At 50.9% G+C, this 16,926-nt stretch overlaps 1 protein-coding gene and 1 long non-coding RNA gene across 8 annotated transcripts in view; one reads left to right on the top strand and one right to left on the bottom strand.

Moving 5' to 3' along the window:
• Nucleotides 1-516: 516 nt before the first annotated feature.
• Nucleotides 517-2,665, bottom strand: LOC116872982. The gene is made up of 3 exons (XR_004383722.1): nt 2,226-2,665; nt 1,733-1,866; nt 517-883 (listed from the first exon to the last, which is right to left on the bottom strand). It is a non-coding gene; the product is annotated as an uncharacterized LOC116872982 (long non-coding RNA).
• A 187-nt stretch (nt 2,666-2,852) lies between these two features.
• Nucleotides 2,853-16,926, top strand: part of SMARCA2 (SWI/SNF related, matrix associated, actin dependent regulator of chromatin, subfamily a, member 2) — a 178,647-nt gene continuing 164,573 nt past the window's right edge. For 2 of the 7 annotated variants that reach the window (XM_032866549.1, XM_032866542.1), the window contains exons 1-2: nt 2,853-3,004; nt 16,547-16,807. In XM_032866549.1, coding sequence (XP_032722440.1) covers nt 16,583-16,807 — 225 coding nt within the window. In that variant the 5' untranslated portion in view covers nt 2,853-3,004; nt 16,547-16,582. Of the gene's footprint in view, nt 3,005-4,382; nt 4,822-4,987; nt 5,107-5,275; nt 5,403-6,119; nt 6,375-16,546; nt 16,808-16,926 lie in introns of those variants that run through there. The other 5 variants (XM_032866546.1, XM_032866544.1, XM_032866547.1 and 2 more) reach the window with 5 other exon arrangements.

The following is a 16,926-nucleotide window of genomic DNA, read 5'->3' as shown; positions in this document are numbered from 1 at the left end:
ATGTTATAGCCAGATACCAATTTTCAAACCCAACATCCACTCTAAACAGAACATCAACCACAGCCGACTTACATAACAAGTGAAAGTGGCCATACAGACATGAAAGAGCGACTTCCATCTCTCGATGCCAAACTAGAAAGAGAAAAGCAAGTTCAGAGAACACATCATGACTCATCAAAGTCCAAAAGGAAAAGCTTCACGCACACACAGCAACCCGCGCAACCTCTTGGGGTCCTTTTAGCCTGCAACCATATTGGCTTTTGTGTGGATCTTCTGCGACACAAAAGAACCCCATCATTTTCCTCCTTAACATCAGTTGTTACATGTTGCTTTACCCAAGAGATGAAGCTTCTGCTGCATGTTCTACAGGCTTCCCCTGCACCCGTACTGAGTGAATCATTTCTCCTGAGTGTAGGCCTTACTTTCTAACATTTCTACTTTCTGCAGCGCATGCCACAAACGAGACGATTCTTCCGAGGGAAGACCAGAAGGGAGAAGGTGGTGCCTTCTTAGACCAATACGAAGGGAAAAGGAGAGGCAGTATCTGTATTTAAGCTCTGCTGCTAGAGACAGATTTTATTTTTCAGTTCCCATAGTTGAGTATAGAATGCATTGATACCAGTCCTTCCCAGCACAGCATCAAAATTTTATATGAGCCGAGGAATATACACGTGGAGCAAAGCAAGCGTTTTCTTGTCCACTCTCCCTCTGACAAAACGCCGGGAGGAATGGCCAGCCTCGTCTTCCAGTGTCTTACTAAGATGATTGTTCTGTCTTTGAAATGTTGCATGGCCGGTGAAGATGGAATCCTAAAGGGATCAAAGGTACTTATGCACAAGGAAGGATAAGTGTGAGGTTGGGGTGCCAGAGAAACAAATTGGGCCTGAAAAAAAAATTAGAACCTATTATTAGCTAATATAATAAGCATTGCTATTAGGTGAGGGCCCTCTTACTGACAACTAGATTATCTGGTTATATTATTAGTTGCGGATTATGAGGCAGTTAGAAGTTGTACTTTTACTACGTTGCTAATTTCAAGGTTTCTCGATGTTTGTTTCCTGGGTAAAAGTTATCCTGGCATATCCTCAGGCAGAAAAACAAGTTCTAACAGTCAATCCTTTAGGGCATACTCTATCCTATTTCTCTTAGATGCGTTCTCTTTTGTTTTCCTGAGGTTCACTTTGGGATAGATGGGAAAGTATAACGCCGAAGTTATCAAGCAGGTAACAAGGCCTTAGAAACTACGGGATGGCTGACTTTGACACTCCTTGGCTCCTGAACTTGGTGGCCTTGCAAACTCTGCTTCCCCTCGCAGTGGACCAGCCACGTAAACAGATTTTGTCATTTCATGAGCTGATGCAGCCTTGTTTCTTGTCCTCAACTTCTCCAGTGCCTGGTTCCCAGCATCCTAGAACTGCGTTTCAGAGCTGCCTGGTCCACGAGTCAATTCTGCAACTGCAAAATGGTCTTAAAATAGGATTTTACTCTAGGGGGAAAATCCTCAACCAAATAGCCACAGTGCACTTTGAATGACTAATTGAAGCCATTACATTACAAAATAAGGGATACATCATTCTTTTCATAACACTACCATATAGGAACAGTTTTAATTTTAAGAGTCAAGCACTTACATTAATCTGAGTCTGAAATAATAGGCCCCTGATTTAAAATCTCCTAACATTCTTTCACACTTCATAAAACTAAAAATAAAATTGTCTCAGCAAACACTGACCTATTCCGCCAGCCAAAGAACTGTATTTCAAGGAGAATTGGAACAAGAGGTCGCCCAACTGCCAAGTGCCGGCAATCTACTGTGCGGAGCCTTAATCGCTCTTAAATGCGAGGTGGGAGAGAAGAGCCTGTGGACTGTACAGGATAAGAGATTTATTCCCCTTCTTAAATCAAAAGCAGATTCCATGCTTCAGCTGTCCCCTAAGCCGCCCGCCCCGCCCCCATGGGGTTGTTTTTCCGTAATTTTGTATATATTTTCTTCGAAGATGACAGGTGAGGGAAGCTTCAAGGGCCCTATCTGGTCCACGAAGTAAACAGAGGGGTTAGGATGGGCTTATTTATTTACAAGGCATTCAGCCTCTCAGCTGTTTTTTTCCCTCACTGGCATTTGGAAGCTTGCCGTCCTCCAGAAAAGAGACAGATTTGGCAGGAATGTTCTTTGTGCCCGCCTCCCTTTTTACCGGGGAGAAAGGGGACAGATTTATAATTACAACCTTGAGTGGGGGTTGGGGAGAAAAAGTTTCAGCCGGCACGACGATGCCTGTTTTTTCTTTCACGGTCAAGACCGTGCCACCAGCCGCTCTGGTGCCCCTCGGGAGCCCTCCGCCTGCCCCCTCCCTTTCCCTCTGCAGGCTGGCTCCGGCAGGCGGAGGCACGGTTACATTCCAGCACCTTCTCCACATACCCCCAAACTACTACGCGCTATTACTACGGCTGCCCTGGCTCTCCCGGTGCCGCCTCCGCTTCCCCAGCCTCCCCGCTGCGGGGTGGGGGAGCCCGGCAGCGTCCCCCGGCCCGGAGGACGGCGGGGAGAGCGATAACGGGCGCCCAACTCCTCCAGGGCTTGGGGCTCTCGGCGTCCTGCGCAGTTTCCCTGCTCCAGGCACGAGCACGGCCCGAGAGCCGGCGCCTTGCAGACACACACGGATCCACGCATACAGTAGAGCTGTCTCGATGCACATTCTTGCACACCGCCCCCTCCTTCCCCCGAGCTCCCGGAGTCGCTGAGCGGGGCGAGTGACAGGCGCGTCCCGCCAACCCGCGCCCGGCCGGGCAGGGAGGAGCGGCGCGCGGGGCCAACTGCGGCGCGTCTTCCGGCGCCCGTGGAGGCGGCGAGGGTGGGACGCGGGGCGGAGCCCGAGTTTAGGAAGAGGAGGGGATGGCTGTCATCAATGAAGTCATATTCATAATCTAGTCCTCTCTCCCTCTGTTTCTGTACTCTGGGTGACTCAGAGAGGGAAGGGATTCAGCCAGCACACTCCTCGCGAGCAAGGTAAATATAACTTACAACTCCTTTCTCCTCTTTCCCCTCCCTCCGGCCTCCGGGCTGCAGCCGCCGCGCGAACCCCTCCGGCACCGCGCCGCCTTCGCCGGGGATTATTCATTATTATCCTAATTATTATTTATTGTGCATGCACGGAGACCAAAACAAACAGGCGGGCCAACCGCCACAACAACAACAAAAAAGCCCGCCTCCTCCCCGCGGGCCTCAGGTGGAATGCTCTAACGACAGCTCCCGGGCGGCCGCGGAAGAAACGGGAAAGTTTCAACCGAACCTTGCTGTTCTAATAATAACAGTAATAATTACTACTTCGGGGAGGCGAGGGGCGGGGGGAATCCCCACAAACCACAGCCTTGACCCTAGGTAGGTAGTCAGCGATGCGCTGCCAACTCAAGGTTGCAACACACACACACACACACACACACACACACACACTCCGCCAGGTTGCAATCCCCCCCATCCCCTTAAAGCTGGGGGAGGGGGACGGTGGAGGGGGGAAGGCTGGAGGACCCGGGAGGAGGATGGAAAGGCGACAGTTCACCCCAGCAGTCCTCCCCGGAAGAGTTGGAAGGGGAGCGGGAGAGGAGGGCGAGGAGCCCGGGCTGGCGGCGGGGCGCCAACGAACGCGGCTGCCACCGCTTCCCGGGGACTTGTTTAAAGGGCTCCCGTTGCCGAGACGCGAGCGGATCGCGGCGGGCGAAGCCGGAGCCGGCGCGCCGTAGAGGCGGCAGCCACCGCCGCGGGGCCGGTGCGTGCCGGATCGGAGGTGTCACCTCCACTTGGCGGGTTCTCTCGGGCGGGGATGGGGACGCTGACCGGTACGCAGGCCTTTAGGCAAAGGGGTTACCGGGGCGCTGCGCCCGGGTATCTGCGGACGTCCCTGCCTCGGGTACCTGGCGGCCGCGCGGGCTCGGGTGTTGAAGTTCGGGGTGTCCGGCCCGGGCCGCACTGCCGGGAGGGCGGGAGGAGGCCCCAAAGAAGGAGGTCGGAGGTGCCCGCGGGGCTCAGTTACCCTGCCCTCCCCTTCCCGGGGTTTGTTTTCTTTTGCTTGGCGTCGTCCCCCAGCTTGAGCCGCGGGAACCTCGGGCGTGGGTCGCCCGCGATCGTCCGGGTGCTAGGGGCTCGCTGGGGCCCGGGAGAGCCGCCGTGGCTGCGGGCCGGGAGGCCATGATCTGGATAATCTTCTCTGCCTGACTGTCACAAACAGGACCCGCGCGCACCCGGGCAGCAGTGGTGGCGTTCGCCGGAGAAGGGGAAGGGCTGCGGGGGGGCGGGGGAAGGAGGGAGGGGGTGGAGAGGGCGGGAGGCGGGGAGACCGGGTGGGAGCCTCCTCCCAACGATGACACGCACCCCTTCCTTCTCGCTCCCTGCTTTCGAGTTTGCTTTATTCCCATCCCAACCTGATTTACCCCTTCCTCTGCTCTCCCCCTCCATCCGGCCGTCTTCCCTCCTCCCGTTTGCGTTGCAAAACAGGGCCATGCCATCTGCAAAGGTGTCGCGATGCACTTCCCCAAATAACCGGTCCGGCGTGCCAGTCCCTAGGCGCCCTCCGGCTGCGGGCGCACGCCGAGCCCTGTGCTCCGGGTGCCCCGCACCAGGCCTCGCAGCCTGGGCGCAGTTGCACCGCGCGGGGCGGGGCGCAGCAGTGCGGGCTCCGGAGGACCCCGGTGCCCTGGTCCCGGCACTCGGCGGGTTTCCGGTACACGCGGGGAGATCGCCGCCTGCCAGCGTCTTCGCGCTCGCCCCTGCCTCCGCCGCCTGGATTGCATTATTATTTTTATCCGGGTTGCAGCTTGCGGCGGATCCTGGTGAGCGCGGGGCAGGCCGGACTGCTGGGGGTGGGGGGCGGGGGTGGAGGGAAGTTGGACACAGATCAGGCAGGAAAAAAAAAAAAAAAAAAGTTTGGCAGGGCGGCTAAGTAGGGAGGGGGGTGGGAGGGGGCGGCGAGCTCCCGCCGCTCGCGTCTCCGCGCCCTCGGGGCCGGCGCGAGCGTGTCTGCGCGTGAGTGTGAGTGTGTGTTGTGCGCGCCGGGGCCCGTGCGTCGCGAGCAGAGGCGCCGGCAGCCGCCGGGAGCCCCGGGAGGACCAGGCGAGGTTTGGTGGCGGGGGCCGGTGGGGGTGGCGTGTGCGTGTGGCTGCGAGTGTGAGTGTGCGCGCGCGAGCGGCAGAGAATCAGGAAGTCACAGCAGCGAAGCGCACACAGACATGTTTGATGGCCGTGACATGACGCGCGCGAGGGAGGAAGCGGCGGCGGCGGCGGCGGCGGGGGCCGGGCCGCGGGCTCAGGCGCGGGCCTAGGGCTCGGGTGGGGAGACCCGCTCCGACAGCCGGTCGCGCCGCCGCCGCAGGCTCGCCGAGCCCCGCGCCTCTTTTTGTTCCGCGTCCCCCAGGTAAGGAGCCTGCGCCGGCGCCGCCCGCCGAGTGCGGAGCTTTCCAGCTCTTTCCCTGCCGGCCCCCTCGGGGCTCCCGGCTCGCCTTTCCTGCAAAGTCAGGCAGGCGGGGGAAGCGGGCTCCTCGCCCTCCGATCGATCGCGTGGAAAACTTTCCAGCGGGAAGCCCCGCGAGGGCGAAGAAGAAGGCCTCGCCGGCTGCTGTCGCTTGTCAGTTCTTTCTCCTCCGGGTCCGGAGAGTGGAGTCGCTGCTGTTGCACATTCAAACTTCGGGCCTAAACGTGCCTGCAACTCTCGCAGGATTTACTCCGGCAATAAAATAAATATGCCGAGTCGTCCCTTTGGTCTTGCCAGGCGTTTGGATTTTTTAAGAGAAGGAGACGGGCTTGGGGAGTCGAGGGAAGTGGAGGGGCTGTTGTGCAGAATCCATTCCTTCTCTGATGTCTGCGCCGGGTGTTATGTAATTTTAATAGCACATGGGTGCAAAGCCCACACTGGGCTTCTCCCCTCCTTTGTTTATATAACTTTTGCGAGAGTTTTGCAAGGTTTCGCCTTTTTTCCTTCCTCCCCAATCTGGTGGACGTTGGTGCTTTTGAAACAACAAAGCGACGGGTGTTAATATTTTAGGGAGAGGTGTCATCATTGTCTCCTGGTCATTAGATAGACTCCATTCCTAAGTACCTGAAATGTTAGAGCCTCGGGGAAGCGTTAAGGATACACGTTCATCTCCTGCATGGAGCGGTTATTTTTAACATCTGTGCGTCATGAAGAGCAGAGTTAAATTTTAAACTCCCATTTCAAAGGACTTTTTTATTTACACCTGGTCGTGCCGTGCTCCTAGGAGCAGAATGCTTGTAGGAACAGAAAGCTTGTTGCTGGCGTGTGGAGTAGCAGAGAATTTCTGCCGCACCAGCTAGGACTCAGAAGGCCCTGAGAGCTTGACTAAAATAAAAGCCATACCCAACAGCATGTGTGTGTATAGACACTTAGATGTGCAGGTTCAGATATTTCGGTAATATTTTGCATCGGGTTTTTTGGGGGGGGGGGGGGCACTGCTCCAGGCTTGTTTGCTCACACTAGACCTGGTAGGCGTCCAGCCTACTTTGAGCACACTGGTGAAGTGTTAAGAGGTGTGGCAGGTCTTTATCCAAGTTGGTGTATTGTTATGCAAATCATGACACACTCCCTCTTTTAGGGATCTAATTGCGCTTTTATTCTCCTGGACTTTTTTTTTTTTTTTTTTTTTTTTAAGTTCCCTGACTCCAGTGTTTGCACTGAGAAGGGACTGGGAGATACCTGTTAGGTACCAAAGATATTTATTGCAGTGGACTAAGGAAAAAATCCAAACCTGGGGACCGAGATCCATTTACCTGATTGGAGGCATTAAGCAGAGGTGGTGCCTTGTGGGTAAAGAAGATTGTGAAAATAAATTAGGAGTTTGGGGTATCAGAATCCTTGAAGAATGGTCAGAGGGGAGGGAGTGTCTCCTTCAATGCAGCCTTTCTCTTCTGAGTGACAGCAGTGACATCCCAGCTCTGGGACTAGCTGCACTGTGGCGTCTTAAGAAAATATTCACCGCAAGAGTGTGTTCAAAGGAGCTTTAGATCTTTTCTTTTGTTCGGTTTTAAAGTGGTTTTTGAGCATTTCTTGTCAAGTTTCTTGAAAGGTGCTTTGACCAATACCTGAGGCTTGGAATTGACCAAAAAAAAAAAAAAAAATGCCCCTGCTTGTATTTTATTGCTAATGCTGGAATTATTTCTGACAGTGTAACTAGAAAGGAACACTTTGGCAAATAATTATTCAAAACTTTCTGTCTTTGATTAAGATCAGACATTTACAGGCCAATGTAAAAGCGTATCCCATTCTCTCTAGGAGACCATTAGAGGCCCCTTATATTACTATAATATTTTGACATCTCATTTTAAAGGCTTTGTATTTATTAGAGCAAGATCAGAAAAGTGAAAACTTTCATAAGCTGTAAAATTGGTGGTGTCCTCCAGTGTTTTCCTGGCTTTTTTCTTTTTCTTTTTTTTTTTTTTCCCCTTTTAGAAATCTTCCTTTGTAAACAAGGTCTTTGTTTGTCAAACTGCCCTAGGTCAGCAGCTTTCTGATACTCCAGAGAAATAATAAATCATGATTGGTGACATCTTGACGTGCTGCCATGAGAACTGAATTATCACAAATATAATGCTGGGCAGGGTTTGCCAGCGCTGGCCTTGTGAAGGAGTGTTGATAGGACCTGATTTCAACCAGCCCAAGTTTTGATTCCCACTGTTTGGGGTCAAGTTGATTTTCAGGGGAGCCACGGACAGTTTGTTGCTTAACATGAGTGGACTTGGAGAACTCCCTATAAATGAGTCACTTTTCTCTTCTGCAGTGTTTCTGGTGAACAGATGAGAAAATTTCCCTAATGGGAAAGCCATATTTGGGAGCTACTTCTGATTTTTCTCTTGTCACTTTCTTGTGTGAAAGAGTGGTCTTCTGAATCACTCCTTGTCCTTAAATGTGTTCTGTAGATCGTTTCAGACCTACAGAGGATGCTGACTTCTCTGTCATCTTGGGGAGAGTTTGCATGATGGGACTCTAATCTCTAGCCATTTGAAAAAGTCTCGGGTCATTCCGTAAGTAGTTGGGGATGGTGGTAAAGCTGTTTGGTAGAGTACTTAGGAAGGCCTGAGATGTTTATTTTTTCTGCATAGGAAGTCATGATTATATTTACCAGAGAATACAGAAGTCTAAACTCAGCGCTGCCTCAATCATTATGAAAGACAACATATGTATTTTGAGGTTATTTATCAGCAAGTTAAATGGGATCTTGCAACGTGGGTTTGCAAAACTTTACACCTCTTTGCTATTTATTATGACTTTGGGTTTTTGGTTTTTGTTGTTTTTTTTTTTTTCTCATGTGAATGTAGTACTTTTTCCTGGAAGTATTCAGGATACATTAGACTGTCAGTATTACAGGTTTTAAAGATACAGTCAAAGATGCTTGAACAATTATACCTCAGCAAAACATATCGTAGAGCTGATGAAATTCAGAAACCACCTAGCTGGGTCTTTACGACGTTGGATAGAAGCATCTTTTGATTTTAATTATGGGTGAATAACTTACTAATGCACTCATTTGGAATGATGGTTTAGATACGGAATACAGGATTTTGGCTGAAATATTGACGTAAGTGGTGCCCTTCTGGGCGTCTGGATTTATAACACATTATTATGTAATTGAAGCTGTGAATTGTGATGCTTTCTTCGTTATGTAAGACTTTCAGAACATTCACACAGTTATAATCAGGCTATATGCCTGTGTCATGTAAAAGCTTTAAAAATCACAGCTTTCTCTAGTATTTTCAGGGGCGTAAGCAGCAACCCAAGCATCGGTTTTATACCAAGACATTATCTACAGCGATGCAAGCACTGATGTTTTAGAAAGTTTTTAGGAGCTGATCTCCTCCAAATATGGGCCGACCCTTTCGTGAATTGTCCAGTGGATCCCCTAAGAGTTGAAATAAGTTTGAAGTTTAAAAACCATTAAATATAATTCTAATTCCCCCCACCTTCCCCCCTTTTTTAAAAAAACTGAATTCAGAATTTGAAAATTTAAATTACTTAAAAATAGAAAACTCATATCCGAACAAAAAATACCGGATGTATTGTTTTGTAGGTTAATAGTAACCCCAGGGAAATTGTCTGTTGGTTTGTGTTTGTGTTTTCCTTATTGAGGATGATTACGTATTTCTTCACCCACTTGATGTTGCGTATCCCAATTGTTCTTGTCCCACTGGAAGGTAAGTCACTGAACTTGCAAGTGGAATGGACAGGAGGGAAGCCCCCTCCCCTTTTCCCCCCGCACTGCTTTTGAAGTGGGCTCCTGTTGCCCTTTGTAGCGTCTGCAGCGACCGGGCCGTTGCCGCTGTGCCGTACTCATACATGTGCTAAAATGCTATTAAGCAAAACCCATAACTCCGTGAAAAGTACACAATCTACAACTGAGATTTAAATCTACAATTAAATCTGCAGTTGTGTTTTCAAGAATATATCTGAGAATATGGTAAACTGCGCAGGCCTCGTGATGCAGGGAGAGGTCAGGGGAGCTGTCGCAGATCCATGGGGTAGCCTTGTGGGCAGGGGTGGGGCACATGGGGGTACTGATCATCAGAAGAAAAATCCAGAGATTACAGGGACTGGTCTGAAGAATCCATGAGAAGACATTTGACCTGATGGCTCAGGGAGGAGGTTCGTGTTGGGGAGAATTTGCGGAAGACAATGTTGGACGTGGTAGAAAGACTTGATATCCGGACTGTTGCATGAATATTTTATCCGGTGCTTACTGGAGGCTTGTCTCAGAAGTTTTGAACGAGGGAATTCATGAGCAAAAACAGTTTAGATCGCCCTGTGGATTCGAGGCCGGGGTGGGTGTCCAAACCATTGAAAGGGTGTCCCGGTAATGTACAATTTTTGCAGCAGAGCTCAGAAGGTGTCTCCAAATGTGGTATTTTTACTTGATTCACATCAGAATCGTGGTTGTCGCCGACGATGGTTTTGCCTAGTTTGTAGATGAAGAACTTGAAACTTGAAGCGCTCAAATGAGCTATGGTGGTGATTTCTTGTAAAGGGCATGTTAGCAGTAAATGGCCATTATCCATTTTAATTGCAATGAACTTGAAGGGTTCCTACTTGAACTTTTGTGGCTACTGTGAAAGCCCCGGCAAGTGGGGCATATCAAAACCCGTCTGTCCTGTCCCTGAGGTTCATTCAGCAAAGGAGGGTCGAGCTTTACTGCGAAGTCATAGCGCATCTTCTCGGCCAGAAGGTATTTCAGACTCATATGTTTAGGTTTAATGTGTAAATGCAGTTATCTTAGCGGACAGAGAAGGAGGTGGCTACCGTCATTTCTTACCAGCATCCCAAATGAGGCTGCTTGCACAAGGACCTCACAGAACCGAGGAAGGAGGGTTGTACATGTAAATGGACACAGGACAGTACCTGTCAGGGGGGCGTGCTCTGAAGCGAGCTTTTGTCGGTTTGGTTGGCGTGGTTTGGTTTTGGCCAGTTGCCTAGCAGTTTGGGTTCAACTAAATGTTGGAAGTGATGGCGATCGGTGATAACCTTTATAACTACCAAAGGTTGTGAGTCCTGAGTTGGAAGGATGCTCTGCCCTAGTGTTGTTTTGCTGAGGGACTTTTTCTGGTACTTTGGGTTTGCTCATAGGCACCCTCCTCCGAAGCCTTTTTCCTCAGCGGAAAGGTTGGCTCTCCTCGTGAAGGAGGTCCTGGGATTGTGACACAGGTAGGCCACCATCTTGAAGGGTGATGGTGTTAAGTACCAGGTCCCTGAGTATCCCCAGGGGAGGGCAGGGCAGGAATTAGCTGTTGCAATGTTTGTGTTCTCTTTTGTCCCACACAGAGCTTCCCCTGAGCCTTGGCCAGGTCTGACTCTGGGCAAGGACAGTCCTAGGCCAGGTTATTTAAAGGGAAGGCAGCAGCTAACATCGTTTGTTTCCTTGACCGTTTGACAGAAAAGTTCACAGAAGCCGGACCAAGTACCGTTTTTTAATCCAACCCCTTTTTATTTTTATTGTTTTATTTTTAAAGATTTTATTTATTTATTTGAGACAGAGAGATAGAAAGGGCACAAGGCGGTGGGGGTGGGGGGAGTAGCAGATGGAGAAGGAGAAACAGGCTCCCCAGTGAGCAGGAAGCCTGATGTGGGAATCGATCCCAGGTGGGATCCTGACCTGAGCCGAAGGCAGATGCTTAACTGACTGAGCCACCCAGGTGCCCCAAATCCAAGCCCTTTTTAAAACCTACTTGCCTTTGAATGGGAAACTGACAGAAAGCACTAGGAGGAAAACGTTTTCTAGGCTTTTCTAGAATTTGGGGCCCAGTGACATGTCCCGTTGAACTTCAGGCCCGGCGTGTTTGTTCCCCGTGGTGTGTACTGTTTCAAGTTGCACGTCCCAGACGGAGGAGTGGGAAGCCTTTTGGTAATGTTTCGCTGTCTATCCAGGCAACCTTGGTCTCTGAAAAAGAAACTTCTGGTGGATTTATTTCCTTTATCTTCACTGCTGTTCTTGCCCACGCCCCGCTCCCCCATTAAGAATAGCAGTGCTTCTGTTCCCGTTGGAGAGATGTTGCTACTTCTTGTAGGAGAATTATCAATTCCTTTATAGAGAGCTGCACAGAAAGCAAGAAGCGCTTCAGGTCAGGAGATGTTCTGAATCAGCAAACAGACATAAAAAGAACCCTTATCTTAACTATCTCCTGAGCCGCGCAGTTCTCCCGCAACAGCCAGAGAACTTGAAAAGGACGGAGCTATTTATTCCTGGGGATGCGAGGGGGGCCAAGTTTTTATTGGGAATGTGCCACCTTTGACCCGGACCCCAGTCTTTGTGTAAGTCCGGCAGCGATGAAGATGTGCGGGAAAGCCGGCATCTGCCCGTGCTTCCTCGCATGAGTTACCGAAGAGTCGCTGTCGAGTCGGGATGCCCTGTCTCCCCCCAAAACCCTTTCTGTGCTTAGAAAACGAAAGTGTCTGGGAGACATACATCTATTTATTTGCTTGGTTGGTTTTATGTTTTTTCCTTGGAGGCCTAGCTGAAAGGTCACCTTCTCCAGGAAGCCCACCGGTATTCCCTGTGCCTCCTTCCACCCTGCAGAGTGCAGGCAGTTTCTCCTGTTCGTCCTTAGTTGTTTGCCTTTTTGTCTTGCAGGAGCTTCCATGTGGGCCCCCACTGCTAGTTCTGGAAAAGTCCCTTTCCCTATCAGACTGGCGGAGCCTCGGGGTAAGCCTTCCGGGCCTTTCTGTGCCTCCTACCTGCCTTGTGGGCAGTGGAGATTCAGGACAGCTGGGAATGGACAAGCAAAATGGGCCCTCTGGACGTCTGATTAGACTTCAGCGACCTTCATGCATGCCCTCGCGTCCACCTCCTATGCTCTCCCGGGCTTCTGGTCACTTCTCTGTCCCTTCATAGGTTGATCTAGTATCACAGCGAGATCCTCAGCCTGGCAGGCTCTCCCCCCCATTATTGCCGTCTGGAGACTTCTCTGCCCTTCTCTTTGCGTTCCTGGTTCCTGCACGTATGGGGCTCCCGCCTGCCCAGGTGCAGTGGCTGAGCGCTGGGCTGGGGTAGGAGATGTAGGGTTCTGCTGACAGATGTGACTCTGAGCCGGCTGCGGGGTCCCTTTCTCACTTCCTGCCCTCACCTTTTACAGGGGGATGTGACAGCAGGTGTCCTCAACTCGGGTTGCTCCAATGACTCTGATGCCCCTGGGGGCGTGTTTAAATATGAGGGCAAGGGCGGGGCCAGTAGTATTTTGGCTGATCACAGTAGGACAGGAAAAAGGTGTATGTTTGGTCGCTGTCGTCATGGTCAGGCTGGCGACCCTCCACGTTCCAGGAAGTTGAACTCCTATTTAATATGCTGATGGGTGTGCTGGGGCTTGTTCAGCTCAGGAGAGAAGGAAGGAGGGAAGGCATCTGGGGTGGTTGCAGCTGTGGGAAGCTCCAACGACTTTTATTTTTTAAAAACACACACTCCCCAGTTGTAAAGGCAGGATCCAGACGCAGAAAAAGACAGGGTGTACTGCTGAAAATGTCTTGGCCAAGAACACGACGGCCAGCCCTCGGGGAGTGCATTATGGGAGGACGGGGACTCGCAGTGCAGTGCATGGTGTGGGGGGGATCGCTGCGCTTTACGCTCTTGTCCCCCCAGCCCAGACGCGTTGCCTTCCTTCTGTCAGCCACGTAACTGTGGGACAGGCTGCGCTCATCTGTGACAGTGCGTAACTCTTGCCACCCTACCTCCCAACCCAAAGGAAACTCAGATTTTGAGTGTTACCTTGTGCAGAGACTTGGGCTCCTCCCCTGTCCTGGTGATCTGAGCTTGTTCCCTCCCAGGTCCCTGCTGTGTCCACCCCTGTCACTGCCTGTCTGCATGCTGTCATCTGTGCTTTGAAGGAGTAAGAAAAGCGTTTGATTCCTAGGGACCCCCGGGTGGTTGGTGAAGGAGAAGCTGAGTTGGCCAACACTGGACTTGACACCTGAACCACAGTAACTTAGTAGCGCCCCGCGCCCCTGCTCGAGAGCTGAGCCGCTCTGTCATTCACAGCAGCCGCGTTGCTCTCCACAGTGGGAAAGGCTGGTTGTGCCCTCACACCCGCGATGAAGCTCCCAGCAGAGGGAGGGCCAAGAGGCCAGGGCTGTGACCTCCTCCTTGAGAGTCACCCCTTGTCAGTCTACCTGGGTGCTGGTGGCGAGGCGTGAATCCCGGGACAGGCCAGATTCTGCCCCGCGAACGCCACCGCACGCAGGACTGGAGCCCGCCCTCGAGATGCTTGGAGTCCTGGGTGCACAGGTGGGGGAAGCCTTGAGATGCTCAAGCCCAGAAGAACCAAAAAGACTCTATAGAGGAAAAGCACTGGTGCCCCGGATCCCAGGGTTGGTGGTGGTCCCGGGACGGGAAGACCAGACAGAACCCGCGTCTCTGGACGCGATCAGAGCAGCCTGAGGGTCCCATTCCCGTTTTGGATGATCCTCCAGACTCCTGCCTGCATGAGCCGGGGCAAGGCTTCTCCTCGGTTACACTTCTCGTCCTCTCTGAGCGCCTTTCTTCGCAGACCCGCGCGGTAGGCCCAGATGCCGGATGCTTCTCTTCTTCCTAAGGAGTTTCCTCCACAACACGTTGCTGTGTCCACAGTCCCTGGAGGTATCCAGTACTTTTCCATTCCCCCCTCTCGTCTCTTTTCCCCTTGAAGAACCTTTTTTGGGAGTTGCCTTTAACAAGACGAGGAGCATTTGTATGGGACAGTATACAAGTAATCACAGCACTCAGCCAGATTCCCCCACGGAAGCGATCCCATACACAGGCACGAGGCAGGATTAATGGACAGTATACGTTAAAACAGAAAATGTGGCCAGTGGGGACCGCCAGGCTCTGTATTTGTATCTTCATTGTTCAGACCGCTGGTGGGTTACCGGAATAGCTATTGAAGCCCATTTCAAGGTAAACCATAACAGGAAGTAAGCAATTTCCTTTTATTCACTGAAAAATAAAGGGGTGTATTAGTTTGCTGATATACATGAAAGAACATTATAACTTGTAGTACCTCCGAGTTGACGTCAGCTCCCTAAATTTAGGACGCCGACTGAACGAGCCTGTGTCTGAGGGGGTGGCATGCAAAAAAAAAAAAAAAAAGGTAAAAAAAAAAGTTACTTCTGCCTGCTTTGTTAATCACAAAGAATAAATAATAACATTTGGCTCTCTAGTGAATTCAAGGCTATAATTCACCCTTGAAGCTTCCCTGTTGTTTTAGAAACCACTTCAGCTGGGTTCTGAGTCCCATCTTGTATCAGCAAAACACTGTGTTATAATCCCTCCAACGTAGCCTTTCATTGCTTCCCGTTTTAGCTCAAATTCATTCATCAGAATGGCCTAAATTCTTTCCTCCCCTTCCTAGATTTCTTTATGTGAACATAGCTCAGGCACGGATTACGCTCTAATTTTTTATTTATCAAATAACAGATGCTATTCATAGTTTGCCCTTGGAATCCGTGGGCCTCCATTCAGCTCCTTTTTGAGCCCTTCCCACACTACAGGCGGGCTGGAGGAGCCGGGGACACACAGGAGTGAAGGAGAGCAGGACCTGTGTCCTCAAGGCCCTCACTTTCCAGAGACTCAGCCAGAGGGGAGAGCCGGTGGCTACGAGTGGAACTAATGTGCATTTTTTGCGTTTCCCCGGCCATGAGCGGCTGGGCCCCTGTGGTCCATTCCCAGCCCTGCCACTAAGTAGTGGGTGAGCAAATCACCGAGGGGGTCTCATCCTGTGTTTTTTGAGGTTGACGGCAGAAAAGTTTTTGTGTGGACAGTGTGCGTGGCCCCAGGTAGCGTAAGGTCCCGTGTCACACTGAACACTAACACTCTTCAGTTATCATTGATGGGGCCTTTGGGAAACAGCATATTTGCTCGTTTTGGCTCCTGTCCAAGAGGCAGGCATGCCCACCATGAGGCGGTTCCCCACGAGAGGGGATGCCAAGAAGTCTTGGAGTGTGGGTGATGGAATCTGGCTTTCCCGAAGTCAGAGAACTGGGATTTTCTCACTTCGTCCATGCTGGGTGCCATCCGGTAGTCACAGATGACTTCTCTTGGAGATCTTGGGCCACAGAGAAGCCAAGGTTGAATCCCTGGTCTCAGTTCTCCAAGTGGTCTTCGATTCATGAGCCGGCAGGAGGACCACACTTGAAACCGTTCCTTCCGGGGCACCTGGCTAGCGTCTGCCTTCAGTCCAGGTCATCATCTCAGGGTCCTGGGATCATCAAGCCCCTCCGTTGGGAATCCCTGCTTCTCCCTCTCCCTCTGCTGCTCCCCCTCCTTGTGCTCCCCGTCCCTCTGTCAAATAAATAAATCTTTTAAAAAAGAAATCAGTGAACTGTTTCTTCTGATCACTTGTGGTACAGCAGAGACAGTGGGGACAATAATGATGCATGGGGGGCAGGGGAGGCCCGGAGGTCGCACACCACTTACACTGTGTTTTGGTCTCAGCCAGTCGCTATTCTGCGTGGGTATTTGAACCCCTGTCCCACAGCCTCTGCTTTTCCCACAATGGCTAATTCTCTTTCCTTCTCTGTTTCTGAAATTGTACTTCTTTCCCCCCTTTTAACTGTCTAGAATTCTCTGTGAAGTTTCCGGCGCTCATTCGCTTAGGAAAATGTGTCTTGGTTGGATACTTTTTCAGAGGTTTTATGTTTTAATGGCTTTGGGGGGTTAATGACTTGTAAGGTGCACAAGCCAGTAAGTAATGGAGAGCATCTGTTGACTCCAGTAATAAATTTCCAACTTGTTTAGAATTCTGCTTATGTGTTAAATTTGAGTTTCTCCAGTGGGTCTTTTTTTGTATCTTGGATGATTTATATCTTTCTGGGGAATCATTTAGAGTGGGTTTTTTTTTCCCCTTTTAAACAAGTGGTCTTCATAAAGACTAGGGCAGATGGATCTCTATCACACTCCCTCAAACATCTGGACATGACAGGGCAGTCCTGCTTGATGTTTGTTACAGAAATGGCACCATGAAAGACTAACACTGTTTCATTCTGATCTTAACATCATGTTGAAGACATTCCTTTCTCTTTTCTTCCTCCGGACTCAGGATCCCTCTACTGATTGGCCAAGACCGGAGAGGTAGATGTCCACGCCCACAGACCCTGGCGCGATGCCCCACCCAGGGCCTTCACCGGGGCCCGGACCCTCACCTGGACCCATTCTTGGACCCAGTCCAGGACCCGGACCGTCCCCGGGTTCTGTGCACAGTATGATGGGGCCGAGCCCTGGACCTCCCAGTGTCTCACACCCTATGCCGACCATGGGGTCCACTGACTTCCCACAGGAAGGCATGCACCAGATGCATAAGGTAAGAGTTTATTTTCTTGTTCACTCTTGTCTTCTGAGTCATGGATGGCTAATATCCCTAATAACACCCCCTCTCTTTTTTTTCCCCTACTCTTGTTAATAAGAGAATCAAGCAAGGTC

The sequence above is a fragment of the Lontra canadensis genome, unplaced genomic scaffold, assembly GCF_010015895.1.
Source record: "Lontra canadensis isolate GAN:19392208 unplaced genomic scaffold, GSC_riverotter_1.0 scaffold31, whole genome shotgun sequence".
Lineage (NCBI taxonomy): Eukaryota > Metazoa > Chordata > Mammalia > Carnivora > Mustelidae > Lontra > Lontra canadensis.
This window is presented reverse-complemented; position numbering and strand designations above follow the sequence as displayed.